This window comes from Protopterus annectens, chromosome 5.part0 (assembly GCF_019279795.1).
Source record: "Protopterus annectens isolate FY-2018-M chromosome 5.part0, PAN1.0, whole genome shotgun sequence".
Classification (NCBI taxonomy): domain Eukaryota; kingdom Metazoa; phylum Chordata; order Ceratodontiformes; family Protopteridae; genus Protopterus; species Protopterus annectens.
In genome coordinates, this window is record NC_056735.1 from 995,136,618 (window position 1) to 995,152,199 (window position 15,582).

General features: G+C 39.5%; 1 protein-coding gene across 1 annotated transcript in view; it reads left to right on the forward strand.

The window, feature by feature from the left end:
* Window positions 1-15,582, forward strand: part of ERBB2 (erb-b2 receptor tyrosine kinase 2) — a 2,110,185-nt gene that overhangs the window by 1,413,282 nt on the left and 681,321 nt on the right. The window contains exons 13-15 of the mRNA XM_044071955.1: window positions 5,562-5,758; window positions 7,061-7,193; window positions 11,620-11,710. Coding sequence (XP_043927890.1) covers window positions 5,562-5,758; window positions 7,061-7,193; window positions 11,620-11,710 — 421 coding nt within the window. The remainder of the gene's footprint in view (window positions 1-5,561; window positions 5,759-7,060; window positions 7,194-11,619; window positions 11,711-15,582) is intronic.

Here is a 15,582-nt window from a genome sequence, read left to right on the forward strand (position 1 = left end):
GACCGGGATTTTATTCCACAGCATAGGGAGTCTCTGGGTGACAAATCTATCCCTCCAGCATGTCCTATTTATATCCGTGCTAAGGTTTAAGTCGCTTGCTCTAGTGGATCTGGTAGATTTGGATTTTTTTGAGGTGGAGCATGTCCATTAATTCCAGGTTGGACATGGCCTTGTTTGTCGGGCACAGGTCACCTCTGAGCATGTCTGTTAATAGTCTTGATTACTGTGTTCATCTGTTTTGTCAGACTTCTAACATTTTGGGCCTTATTTACTTTCTGTAGTGTATTTCTTTCATTGATCTTAATATGCCTACCCATCTCTATTAAATCAAGCAACTCTTCCCTTAGATAATTTTCTTCTAAACTGAGTGCACATTCTTTTCTCTGTTCTCTGTGGGTATTCTACAAAAAGTTCCAGAATATCTTCCTGTGACATATTCTCTTCAGCTGCATCCTGTGCCATCCGTTGGTCTTATATATGGAAACTCACTGGCCTGTCACTGCAAAGCATTGACTGTGTCAGAGTTGCCACTGTTTCCTGTTCCTTCCCTTGTGAATTTCCAACTGAACCTTTGCATTTGTTTTCTACTGACGGCTCCAGAGCATCTTCATGTGACAAGGGATCAGGTGCTTCCCGTTCCACCTGTTTCTCCTTAATTTGGGGACTCATTGTGTTTTATCATGCTGTGACATTACCTGAGTTGGATTTTCTACACTAACTCCTTCACTTCGCAGGTAATCCATAACTTCAGTTTCTATGTTTTTTTTAACTTCTCCATTGCTATTCCTCTTTTCTACTTCCCCACTTTTTTTCTTATTTTTTGTATTGTGAAATTTTCCATATCTGGATACCCCTGCCTGTTATTTCTCTTCAAATATCTTTGGTGCTGCTTTTTTGTATTGATTAATTTTGCTTTCTCCTTTGCATAAATAGTACATCATATTACATCTTTTTCTTCCCTATGTCCATGTTTCTTCTTCAGATGTGTCCTGCTTTACCTATTTCTCCTTACTGTAGGTACTCACTGTTCAAATTATGCTCTGACGTAACCTGTGTTAGACTTTCTACACTAAGTCCTTCACTTCGCAGGTATTCCATGACTTCAGCTTCTATTTGTTTAACTTCTGCTTTACTAATCTTTTGTTCTACATTATCTCTTTGTGATCTTTTTTTTTTTTATTGTGACATTTTCCATGTCTGGCTGCCTTTGCCTGTATTTCTCTTCAGATATCTTTGGAGCTGTTTTTATTTTGTATTGATTAGTTTGGCATTCTCCTTTGCATAAATATTGCACCATGTCAGAACTCATTTTCTTTCCCATGTCCTTGTTTTTTTTCATACCTTTCAAAAATCTCTATTTGTTTACTTTATATTTTCATACTTCCTCTGTTACTTCTTTTTCCAAGCGGCCCAAAGTTTTTTTTGTCTGTGTAATGTTTTCATGGATCTGTTGTGTTAATGAACACAAATTTACATTTGAAACTTTTGACATTTTTCCCTGTGCAAGTATTTTTCTTTCTAGCTTGTCTCTTAATCTTTTTTGAATATCTTCTATCTGGAAATTCTGGGCTTCTTGCATAGTAGTACCAATACATGATTTATTCCTTATTCTAAATAATCTACTCTGTCATCTTTATGGCTCTTTTTGGCCTGTTATTTTCTGTGTTTTTTTTTCTGTTGTTGACTACTACTTTCTTCTACAACAGGAGGCCATCCTCCTCCTGAGCCTGACCTAATCCCATTGTAGGAATGTTTCCGTGTTTTGAGAATTCTAGACTGTCATTTTTTACAATCCTGGCATCAGTGTGCATATCCAGATTGGGCACTTTTTTATCCTGGGACTTGTGCACCCATCTGTCCTTTTTTATTTTTTAATGTACATCTGTCTATGGTATGTGCTATATAAAATACTGTCTGTATATTAATTTCATCTTGGTGAGATTTTGTGAAAACAGGGTCCACCATGTGAAGGTACTCACCAAGACTTGAGAATTAATTCAGTTCCAGCAGTACTAGTTTCCTTTTCTTGCTGATTTTATCATCTCTCCATTTGGATCCCAAAACTTCCTATAACAGAACAACCATACTCCTTAAGATATACCCATGAAAACATTGTGAACCTAAGTAGGTCTTCTTTTGAAACAATTGTAGGGGAACAAGCCTTTTCCAGACTAGGTCCTGCTCTTTGGAATAAACTTTTTTTTCTGAGGCTGTTCTCACTGGGTTCAAGCAAACACTCTCTGAGCACCTTCACAGTGAGGCTGAATGCAGGTATTGTAGGACAGTGAAGGAACGATGTACTACTCCATTGCTCATCCCTCTTGAGAATCAGTCAGCCTGTCAACCACATTGATGTATTTATTTGCACATAAGCTGTGCATTGTAAATATGTACATAGTTGATAGTAAGTACTTCTGATACACTTTAGCAATAATATGTCTCTTGCATCTCAGCTCCCCTCTGCCACTTTATTATCATACTTTTTCACTTTAATTTATAATTGTCATCTTGTGTTATGTATATGAGCCTTAACTTTGTAACTTTGAAATCAGGTAGTCTGGATTTGACCCTATTTATTTCCTTGTCAGAAACAAGTCTGCAGGATTTCCATGATCAAGTTCCACTTTTCAGTGATTGCTGCTTTGTGAGAACTACTAGTTAGATTTGTCATCAATTTTGATGTTACATGCACTTTTCTTTTGGGGTCTTGGCATTTACGCAAGCAGTAATGCCCAACAAGGTATGTGTTATTGTGGAAATAACACCTGCCCAGGGATGTTCTGAGGCCCGATGCCACAGGCGGAGAGCCTCTACACCCCTGGAAGGGCATTATTTCCACAATAATACACACCCTGGTGGGCATTATTGCACTTAGAGAATGGGCTGTCTGCAAAATTGTTTTACTTATTTATTTTCATTTTCATTTTATTACTATTTATTTTTAAATATATATTTGATGTAAAATAGTTTCTCCGCCTAATATTTCAAACTTGCTGTAGTATGTGTTAATGGTGTTGGAAGAAGCATTTTATCTTCAAAATATAGCACTTTAGAAAAATATCCAGGTATTTACATAATTTTTTTTCGTTCTTTACTCCCAAAATGTCTGGTAATGGTTTGTCATCTGTCATTGGAGATTGATGTCACTGAATAATGACATACATTTGAGTTTCAGAATTTTATTTCCTTTAGAAATGCATGCTATCACAAATCCTATTATTTAAGCAAGTTTGTAATTTTGTAAGAGCAGTAATTAAATTCTGTTCATATTTTTGAGCCTTTCTTCCCTCTTTATTTTAGGGTTTATTCACATTTCTTCAGCTGAAAAGTCAAGAAGTATGCAAACCTCTTTACTACTGCTGCTGCCACTGGTCAGTCTCACTCAGTCACACACATACTTCTGCTTTAGAAAATGCATGTTAACACTAATCGTAATATTCTTGTAATGTTATGAATTTATAACAGCAACATTTAAAATATTTTCCTACTTTGAGCATTTCTCTCTTGTTTATTGTAGGTTTACCTAGCATACTTCTTAACCTCTTAGCCCAGGAAATCTGGACAAAACCAGAAATAATGGGGGAAAAGACCCAAAAAATAGGTACAGGGTTTAAATATTGCTCCTATAAACTTAAAAAAAAAAAGTTGCTAGAATAATAGGTTGTGTATTAGCATGCATTTTCTGGAGTATATAATGTCTGAAACTCAAATGTGTGTCATTATTTAGTGACTTCAGTCCACAGCCCTTTGACAGAAAACCATGAATTTTATTAGGAACAGACTGAAAATATGAGGCGAAAATCTTTACAGTTGAGCGGTATCCAGATATGTTGAACTAAGAGGTCGAGAGGTATGCAAACCTCTTTACTGCTGCCTTAGACAGAAACATAAACACACTCATACACATACAGTACATACATACACTTTCTGTTTCATTTATTTTTTTTTATACTCGCTAAACAGCAAAAGAGCTGCTTAGCGAGTATAAGATGGTGGCTCAACTGATCACTCTCACACTCATACATGCGTACACTTTCACACACAAACACATACACATACTTTTTTTTTATTTTACTTTAATTTTTATTTTATTTTGCACTTGCTAAACAGCGAAAGGGCTGCTTAACGAGCATAAAATAATGACGTCTGTTGTTTTTTTTTCAGTCCGAGCTCCACGGCAGCTTAATAGACTGCCATGAATCATCGGACTTGTTTTTCAGCAGACATTACATGTAGATTAACACCTTTTCTGGGTAATGTTCATTCTCTAGTTAAGGTGCGAGCTACAGGTCGTCCATTCTGTAAAGCTCCATATTAATCCTGCAATTTGGGATTGTAGTTGTTTTGAAGAAACTTTGACACTTAAACCATAATGAACCATTGAGTTTCGTTCAAAATAGGGTAGATCAAATGGTCTGTCTGCTATGAATATATTTCTGCAAAAAGTCTCAAGAGTTTCAGTTCTTGTGATATGAAAATATATTTTTTTTCATACTTAAGAATAATATTTCTGTTAACCAAATCCAGTTTTTCCCAGGTTCAAGTAAAAGTTTATTCTGAGTTAGATTATTCATTTCAGTCTTTCTTCAAACTAAATCTTACCACAGATGGGTGAGGGGAGCTTTGTTAAATAGCCTTGATGTCAGAAAGAAAGTTAAATATTGTCTTCCTGACATTGCTGTGTTTCTGGAAGATGAAATTGCTCTTTGCTTTGTCACAGAAATCGGAGAAATCATATTAAAACAGAATGTGCGTAAGTGGCTTAGTAGGTTTATTGTTTAATGTTGCGCCTTTGCGGAGAAACACTTCTGAGGCTTGGTGAAAGCTTACTTAAGTAACTGTTGCTGCTTCAGCATTTTTCTTTTGAATGTGTCAAGGAAACTTGTGTTGTTGCAATCTGTAGTATCAAGCGTATGTTCATGAAACATTAATACTGGAGCATTCAGTAAAGTCACCTACCATTTGAGTAAACGTGTCAGCATACATCCTGCAGACGACTGCCGTACTAAATGAGAACCCAAAGAAGATTGTTTAGGTAATTTATAAACACTGTCTGACTCTGGATCTCTAAGGTCAAATCAGTTATTAGGTTATCAGCCCCCCTTCTTCTCCCTTGGTGGTGAAATTATCTCGTTTGTAAATGTATTTCATCAACATTTAAGATCAAGTGAAGAATACAGTCCTCTGCTTCTTTCCTGTTTCAGGAAAGCACAGAGGAGAGGTGAATCTCTGCTGTTTTGCGTATAGTATTTTGGTGAAACCATTGATAGTACACACCCTTAAGAAAAAGGGAGGGCAGACCAATTTAGGGCTTGACAAAACTTTGCCAGAGCACCCTCTACTGAAAGAAATTGCTGCAGAAAATAGATACTCCTGATTCACCCTCAAGGATCTGGAATTATCCTTACTGCAACTTACTTTTGTTTGAAAGTTAACCATTGGAGACTATTTTAGTTTTTTTACTTGATAAAACTCTGTGATAATACATTCTGATTATGTTACATTTTCACATGGACTGAAGAGTTGATGCATTTTAATAACTTTGTTTTTTAAATTCGTAGAGGTGCATACTCTTTGGTGCTAGAGAACCTTAATATAGAGTCTCTGGGACTTCATTCCCTCACTGAGATCAGTGGCGGCCTGGTGTTATTAGACAGAAATCCAAATCTGTGCTATGTGGATAATGCCCCCTGGAAAGACATCTTTCGAAATGCACGACAAGGAGTAATCCAGACTACAAATAGAAGTGAGCAATGTGGTAAGTTTAGGATGAAGTAAGAAGATGCACTGAAATGGCTGAGGGGGGGGGGTGTTGGTGGGAGCTGGGGCACAGCAGACTAGCATACTGGCAGTTATTAAATTGTGTTTCTAGAGTGAAAGCACAGAAGAAACATTAACAGTTAAAGTAGAGTAATTGAAGGGTGAAGATTCTGAAAAGAGATGACTACTCATTTGCATATATGTTTAGTAAACAAGTCCAAGTGACCACATTGAGCTGTTCTGTAGATTTGCAATAGATGCTCTTTGCCTTCTGTTAAACTTGCATACACTGAAACCTTTCCAGATTTTGTAAAATGAGAATTTTAAGATCTGCAGTGTGTTATATAGTTATGAGCATGGGCAGCACAGTAGGTAAGTGGTTAAACAGCAGGGTCCAGGGTTCAGTCCTAACCTCCAGTCACTTGCTGTGTGGAGTTTGCAAGTTATTTGTGGCCCAGAACATGGCTGAAAAAGGTCCAAAACAGACCAGTTCACTTGCACAGTTAACAGGTGAGTGTATTACAATTGTAAAAATCCATTTTGTGAGATGTTAAATATAACTACTGACAAACAGCTGACATCTTGCCAACTCCATTGTCATAGAGTTACATAAGCTGGACAATGGTTTAGGTTACCTGCACTCAATTAATAGTACAGGCTTTTTACAAAGCTAGTGTAGGAATCCTGAGTGGGGCGGGGGTTTTTGGGGTAGTCAGATCAGAACAGTCCAATGCCTTAGTCTCGTGGAGGAGGGATGTTGATGCAAATGTGAGTCCAGAAGTGGGGTTTCAGCCAGCAATCATGTTGGAAGTAGCGGTCATCCAAAGTGCATGGGCACATGCACTTATACTGGTGAAAGCATTATAGTCCCTGTGATGATGAGGGCTGCCTGTCTGCTTGCCCAGAAGAGCGGTTAGGTTAGATACACCCTCATTGTCGTGATGTAGACAAGAGTACGTACCGTCCTCTTAAGTACTGAATGATGGTCACTGTAGACGCCTCTTGCTTCCATGGTGGGAATACCCATCAAGGAAGAAAAAAAATGGATTCTAGTCTGATTAAGGAAGGTTTGAGACAGCAGTTGATGGGACATAAAAAAGGTAGAGGAAAACAGATGATATATTGGCACTGTGAGTGTATGGCAGACTTAAGTATCTATTTACAGAAGTTTACTTTCTTTCTTTGTTGAAATCCTCTGCTATTAAGCAATGCATAATAAAGACAATTTCTCTAATGTCAACTGATCCCATACAGTGCTTTTGTTAGCTTTTTATAAATATTCTGTCTGCTCTATTTCTAGCAAATGAAGGTAAAACATGTTTTCATCTGTGTGTGGAAAACAAATGTTGGGGACCAGGACCATTTCAGTGTGTAACCTGCCGGAAATATGTACAGGGACAGCAGTGTGTCGAGTCTTGTAACTTGTATGACGGGTAAGCCATACATTGCAGCTTTTACTTTCTTTTTCTAATAGTTAAACAGGACTTCACATATTGTGATATCTTAAGAATGAAGTGTGTGTGCATGCTTTTATATCTTTAAAGACTAGTTATGTATATGTACGGTAAATATTGAATAATGATGGTATAATGTACATTACCAAGGAGAGTAATAAAGCCAAAGATTAGGTGATTTATTTTATTGTTACTGTCTCTTAGGATTGGTGCTTTCTTAAAGCAATAAGTTAAAAAAGTTGCTTTTCTGCAGGATGTAGTTTGGAAGTATTATATTTCATCTACTAGTAGCTACACCAGTCCTTTGTCTTCACTTCAACCCAGACTGTACAATTCATAGGATCATAGGAGGTTATTAGGCTAATGTCCCTAGAACCTTTTTAAGCTTATCCATTCATGCCCCAGTTTTCCCAGTTAGCAGTGCCCACAGGTTAGAATAGCTTTGATATATGCCTGTGCCTTTGGGCATCTACAGACTGCCCCGCCCATAAGGCCACAGGTGACAAGCCAGGAGGGAATTTGTGATTTCCAATCCATTTGTCTAAATTGCATTTAAAAAGGCTTAGGGAAGATCTCTGCTTCACATGAATGGGGAGTCTATTCTAGAGAAGATGTAATCTCTGAGACACATTCCTGTCCTTTCAACATGTTTTGTTTATGTCACAGAGGAGGTTTAGATCCTTAGATCTGGTAATTCTGTGTTTGTTTTGCGAATGTGTAACAGCTCCATCAAGGTTGGATTGGAGAGTGCCTTGTAAGTTAGGCAGGATATTGCCCTTCAGTAGTCTGTAGGAGACTGAGTACAGGGACAGTGTTTTGAGACAGTCCACATAGGACATGTTATTTATACCCTGTATTCTTTTAGTGAGGAACTTCTGTGGCTGCTTCAACTATTGCAAATGCTTGGTCAGGTACGTGCCTAAGAATGCATTGTACTAAATTATTGCTCTAATGAGGGCTGAGTATAGCAGATCTCCTTAAATCTGGATGCCATGCCCTTACTTATAAGTTGTGCCATGTAGAAGGATTTTCTCATTATCCTGGACACATGGTGGTCAAAGTTCAGGTTACTGTCAACCTGAGTTCCCAAGTCCCTTAACACTGGGCCTACTCTTAGGGTAGTGTTATCAGTATTGTAATTTGCAGGGCTGATCGTCTTCACAAAATGTATAATTATGCATTTTTTTGCATTGAGTTTTAGGCCATGGTTCTGGCAGCAGTTATTTGTTTGTGCCAGACCCTCCTACAGGATATCTACATCTTTGAGGGATCCACTGATTGCACCCAGCCTTCAGTCATCAGCAGATCTGGTCAGCTTAAGGCCCTCTACATTTACCTTGACTTTAGAGAAGTATATTCCAAACAGGAGAGGTTCCATTACTGAGCCCTATGGGACACCATTAGTAACACGCCTCTTAGGGGAGTTGGATTCCCCCACCCTAACTTAATGTGCTCTATATGTGAGCTAGTTGCCTATCCTTCAGGTGACATAGGGATTATGCCTAAATATATGTCTATAATACCCATGAGGTATTGTGTCGTATGCCTTTGCCAGGTGAGGATAGGCAGTATGTACTGTTTCGCCCTCATCCATGGCTCTAGTGACCTCGAGGAAGTCCACCAAGTTTAGTAGGCATGACCTGTCCTTGATGAAACTGAACTGGGATGGATCCACTGTCTGAAGATTTCCTGTGTCTTTGTTTATTAGACCCACAATAATTCTTTCCATGGCCTTGCACATAAGACTAGTCAAACATATGGATCTGTAGTTTCCTGGGTCTGTTGATGGTATGCGTTTGTGTAGAGGGATGACCATTGCAGTCCTCCATTCCCCTAGGGATGAAGCCTGTCTGGAGGCTGTGTTTGAATAGTGACTCTAGTGAGCCTGACAGGTCATGTTTCAAGTTATCTAGAAGGCATCCTGGGATATTATCAGGACCAATTGATGCAGCATTTTTATCTCTGGATAGTTTTTTTAGTGATAGTTAGAGGGAAAATGGTAGAGTATCTCCTGGTGGGGGGGGGGGGGGGTACCGGGGTGATGAAGGAATGAAATTGGGGCTAAATTTACTGGCCACAAAATTTGCTATATTCCCCCAGTTTGGTATAGGAATTTTCATTTACTATTAGTTCAGCATATTGTTGGGTGTTCCCGTTAAGGTTGTGTACAAAACTGAAAAATGCCTTATGGTTACCCTTAGCCTGGTACGCTATTTTGCCTCGAAATTGCCTTTGGTGGACTTGATTAGTTCCTTGAGTTGCTTATTGAGACTGATGAGGGTTTTTGTCTTTCGGGCATAACCCTTCTTATTTTTGGGTAGGATTTCCTTTCTTTTGTTGTAGAGCCTATTTATACTTAAGGTCCACTGGGGTGGGGGGGGGGGCATGTTTTTGGAGTGTGTTAAGTTTATTTCAGTTTGGTACTGTTGTTTCTAAGCAGTTAATTACATAGTTGTACAGGATTTCTCTAAATACTTCCACATAGGCCACTGTGTTCTCTGAGTTTGGGCTGGGGGGCTTGGAATTTACTTATGCCATTGCTTAATAGGAGGTAGTTAGCCATGGAAAGGTTATTAAAGGTTTTGGGGTTTGCTGGGACTTCAACCTTTATATTTATTTCAAGGCTGATCACTCTGTGATCTGATCTGACCAGTGAAAACATTACACACTGGGGGGGGGGGGGCACAACGTTCCCTCATATTTATGAGTACCAGATCCAGAATATTTGTACCTCAGGAGCTGTGCAGGCTAGCTGTTCAAGGATGTTTGCATTGACAAAATCCAGGAATCTTTGAGCCTGCATATTAATGATGGTGTATGTATCCCAGTTTATGGTGGGTTAGTCAAAATAACCCATGAATAGGGTGTTCGGGTGAATAGTGAGTGAATCCAGTACATTCAAGTATGTGGTATGGTTATCCTGGGTCATAGCTGGGAATTAGTTTAGCAAGGATATGGTATTAGACTTTACCTAAGTTTAGCTGGACATAGAGTAGATCAAGCATGTCATCTTCTGTGACCAAACTTGAGGTGCACTTACTTGTATGTAGATTGATACACCTCCACCTCTTGCCCCTTCTTGTGCAGTAACTGGTCTAAATGTGTGGAAGGTATTATAGCCTAGTACTGTTGGGTTGCCAACTGCGGCTTTAAACCATGTCTCAGTAAGTGCACAAATGTCAACATTCTCCAAGGTGAGGAGTGATTCCAGAGAGTGGAGTTTCTTGTTGAGACTCTAATCATTGAGCAGTAACATCTTTAATTTATCTTCCATAGACTTTCCTATTTTGGAAGGTTTATCAGATTCTCCTGTATAAAAAAGGCACTATAGGAGTGGATAATGTTTTGGTCAGTATCTGAAAGCCTAGTGGAGACAGGTGCAGACCATCCCTGGCAAAGCAGCATGGTGTGTTGATCATGTCCACCCAAGCTAAAAATAGACTCCCTTAGAATGATGCCAGTAACTGAGCCACTTGTTAAAGTCTGTCATCTTCTGTTTATATTATGCTATCATCTGGAGAAGGTAGAGTGCTCTATTATGTTTCTCTTCATGTAGTCCAGGGAGGTATGTCTTGGGGTGATTAACACCCACATGGAGCATGATGGTCATACTGATACTTGTGGTCAGTGTCCTGTGTGTGTGTGTGTGTGTGTGTGTGTGTGTGTGTGTGTGTGTGTGTGTGTGTGTGTGTGTGTGTGTGTGTGTGTGATCTTGCTGATTTTTGATCCTGATAGGCAACTAATGGTGATTGTATCTTTTCTGCAGTCACACTGAGAATGTTTTGCCCCACTTGGTGCTCTCTGGTGGAGACTAATAGTTTTCCCAGTTTGGGGGAGGGGGTGTCACCTTATCTGGCTCATCATGGAGTGTGTTTAGGCAACATTGTATGTGCTACTACACAAAGGGAACTAGGGATGCATGCCCAAGGCTTTCCTGAGCCATAGCTAGTGTTGCTTCATTAAGGAATGACAGTACTTAGCCAATGCAAACATCCTTCTGTTGGGTTAAGAGAGAAGACTACTAGTTATTTCACCCCATCTCCTGACCAGTTTCTCTGGTACCAAGTCTGCTGTTTGAACCTGGGTCACCAGTGGCACACTCAGGGCTCCCATATTTTGCCAGTGGAGATGGCTATGCTGATTTCAGTTGTGGTCATTTTTTTTCACACCTGAACTTGTAGCTTTGGTTGACTTTTTGGTGTATTCACTGATGATATGCAAATTAATTATGTTCTATAGCTGTGTGCTTGAGACTCCAATCTCATCTTCCATACTGTACTTTTCTGAGCATGTCATATGACTAGACTAGAAATGTGTTAGAAAAATCTCTGAAGACTTAATTCTTAGTGAGTTGTTTTTCATAGCACTTTGGGTGTAGTAAACTGTAATCTTATCTTTTTTACAGGGAAGTAAGAGAATACTTGAATGGTTCTAGATGTATCCCTTGTCATCCTGAATGTCAGCCTCAAAATGGGACGGAGACCTGCAATGGACCAGTATGTATCCAGCAGTAACCTCTTAGATGGAGAAAGTTCATTTAATTCTGCTGACCACATTTTAGACAGTAGTAGAGAAAATTAACCTCTGCTATTGGCTCACCTACATTCAAACACTGGCACGTAGCAGTACTGCAATTAAGAGTTCTCTTCTTATTTTACTGGTATCATGGTGACAAACCAAGATACAGTGTTGGTGCTTTCTATGAAACCAATATCTTGCTTACAGTGAGGATATTGCTGTAACATCTTCTTTAATACTGCCTTACCTTAGGAAAACAGAGAATCTACTGTGGGACATAATTTTCATGTAGATCCATCCTTGCCCCACCCCAACCACCCACCCCCTGTCTTATTCAGACATGGATTATGCAGTCTCTGTAGAGTATGCAGTCTTTTGCCTGCAAATAGTACAGAAATAGAGGTAAGGAATAATTAATGCAATTTAAAGGAGGGATAAAAATTGACAGAGTAAAAGAATGCATATGTAGTATTGGGGTAGAAAATGTCAAAAATAAGGTAGCATTTACTAAATGAAAAACAAAACAGGGTGAGGACATTAAGTAAAGTAGTAGTAGTGGCTTGGGTGAAATGTCAGAATAATTATAATGGGGATGAAGTTGTGGAGATTAAGATATGGGTAAGGGTTATGAGAATATGTTAGTGAAAATGGGTGAAGAGTGGATGAAAGAATACTTTTATTTTATTTTACATTTGTTGTCTGGGAGAGTCCAACTGGATTGTAAGTCCATTTTCAGTGGAGACCCGGGGAGAAAAGCTCCAAGAGAACAATATTTTTTACAAAACATAGTTTTAAGGACAGACTTTTGACATACAATTTCCATAGAAGAGACTTTGACATACATATTAAGTTAAGAAACAACCAATGTCTGCCAGGTAGAGCACCCTCAGTTCGAAAAACCATAAATGTAAAAAGTTAACAGAGGAGTGCACAATGAGCTGCGTGACTGAATAACTTCCAAAAAGTCCGTAAAATCCAAAATTTAATGCAGTAAAAACAAACAGAAAAAAAGGGACTGCAGTGGGTTAGCGCTTTCACGTTAGAATTAATGCTTCTTCAGACATCAATAAAGCAGTCAAATCACGTGTTTAAATACAAGAGATGACATCACTACTGATTCAAAAATAACAAATCACAAAACAATGACTGATTAGAACACCATCTCTATAAACTAATTGAATACATTAGTATAATCATATAAAACATGTTTGTAAACACTTGTAAAAACTATAAGAAAATCTTTAACATGCATTTTTAGCAGCACAGACAATGTTGTCAAGTCTGTAAAACAAACTTATAAAAACTAATATCAAAATCTACTAAATAGTTATAAACAATGCAGTTAATGTAGTCAGACCTATAAAACACACTTATAAAAACTAATATCAAAATCCATCAAAATCCACTATATAGTTAGTGTCTCAATGGTCTACTAGCTAAAAAGGTTTAAGGGTGATCCTATCATTCAGCCCATATTTATGGGCTTGTAGTTTTAAAATCCATTTGCCTTCCCTCTCCTCAGTATAATTTCTGATGTTACCCAATCTACCACTTTTCATAACCAATTCTAAAATTCTGAACCTAAAAGTATGTGACGATCCATGATGTCCTTCATGGATGCATCTGCAGTCATAACAAGTGGGTTGTCCTGTCGTCAGGCAGCCCTGCAGTCGGCCGGATTCCAAAGTCCGGGTCCGGCTTCGGCTGATGTCGCACTCCACCCGACGTCATCTCTGTTGGTCTTCGGGTATAAAAGCATCAGCCGACGCCATTTTCCTCAGTCTTTCTTGCCGCGTGGCGCCCGAAGCAGAAGCTGTTCGCAAGTGCCGGTCGGTCGGATCCAGAGATTACTTCGACTGCCTACTACAAGGGGACAACAAAAGCAAGCTGACAACAGATTTACAAAGGGTCATTTACTTGCTACAAGGACTGGGATACACAGTCAATTTACAAAAGTCAAGGCTGATACCATCCCAAACAAGGACATTCTTGGGCGCGGAATTGGACACAGTACAACAAATGGCATTCCTGACTACAGAAAAACAAAAAGAACTTCCTCTTTACTTCTTGGCACTAACAAAACTGAACGAGTTAACAGCAAGAAAATTTCTGCAGGCCTTGGGCTTCATGGCATCATGCATAATCTTGGTCCCATTTGCCAGACTACATATGAGGAAACTACAGTGGTACCTAAAGAATTTATGGTCCCAACACAGACACAGTCTAGAAACAGAAATCCCACTAATTCCATGCTTAAAACAGGAGTTCCTATGGTGGGCTCAGGCATGCCAGTCAAACCCAGGCCTACCCTTTCGCAGATGTCAACCAAGCCAGACCATCACAACAGACGCTTCAGACCTAGGATGGGGGCCCACATGCTGGACAAATGCGTGCAAGGATTGTGGACACAGGATCAACTTCACCTGCACATCAATCTAAAAGAAATGCTGGCAGTAAAACTGGCAATCCAAAAGTTCAAACCATTCCTCAAAGAGGGCCAGTTGATGATAAGGACAGACAACACCACAGTCATGTGGTACATCAACAAACAGGGAGGCACTCATTCATACCCCTATGCAGAATGACCTTGGAGCTGTGGACCCTGGCACTCAGCTACAACATTCAGTTACAGGCAATGTTTGTACCGGGGAAAGACAATACTCTAGCAGACATATTAAGCAGAACCACCGGATGCCCACGAATGGAAGCTGCACCGGACATCTTCAAGACCATCTCAAAGAAATGGGGAATGCCACAGATAGACCTATTCGCATCACCTCTCAATCACCAGCTCAAAAATTCTGCACAAGGACATTCCACCCACTAGCATGGAAAGTGGACTCACTCTCCTTCAACTGGAAAGGCCTAACAGCATATGCATTCCCACCTCTTCCTTTGATACACAAGGTACTACTAAAAATCAAGGAAGAACGTCCAAGGATAATCCTGATAGCCCCAAACTGGCCAAGACAACACTGGTACCCACTACTGAAGAGCATGTCTCGAACAATATGTGGCCAATACCCTGATGCCTTTGATGTTAACTCAGAACAACTACAGCATCATACATCCAAACCTAAAACGCTGCAACTGACTGCATGGAACATCACATAGCAGCAGCTAATCCAGAACTTTCCCAAAGAGTTAAAGACATTATTCTTGAAGCACGCAGACCTTCAACAAGAAGGAACTATGCTGGAAAATGGAAAAGGTTTGTCATTTGGAGTACCGAAGAGGAAAAGATGTGTCAAACATAGATATGCCTAACATTCTGGAGTATCTGGCGAACTTCTTCATTCAGGCCTGTCCTACTCCTCCATCAAGATACATGCATCAGCTATTTCAGCAGAATACAGCTTTGATCCACCTGTTTTTCGCACCCTTTGCTCAGGCAGTTCCTCAGAGGAATCAAGAATGTAAAACCTCCAAGGAAACCACCATTACCAGCCTGGGATTTAAACTTTGTGCTAGAAAAGTTGACACTATCACCCTTTGAACCAGCAGCAACAGCAGACCTACAACACCTGTCATGGAAAACTGCTTTCCTACTGGCAATTACTTCAGCAAGGAGGGTTTCAGAACTACAGGCCTTAATGGCAGTGCAACCCTTCCTAATCTTCCACCAAGATAGAGTGTCCATGAGAACTAATCCTACATTTATGCCCAAGGTGGTATCCAGAGTATCTTTAAACCAGGCAATCCACCTACCTACCTTCTTTCCCAACCCACAAAACAGAGGGAAAGAATACTGCATACCTTGGATGTACATAGACGGCTACGCTACTACTTGGACAGAACAAAAATAGCAGAAAGACTGACCAACTTTTTGTAGCCTATGCAACAGGAAGGG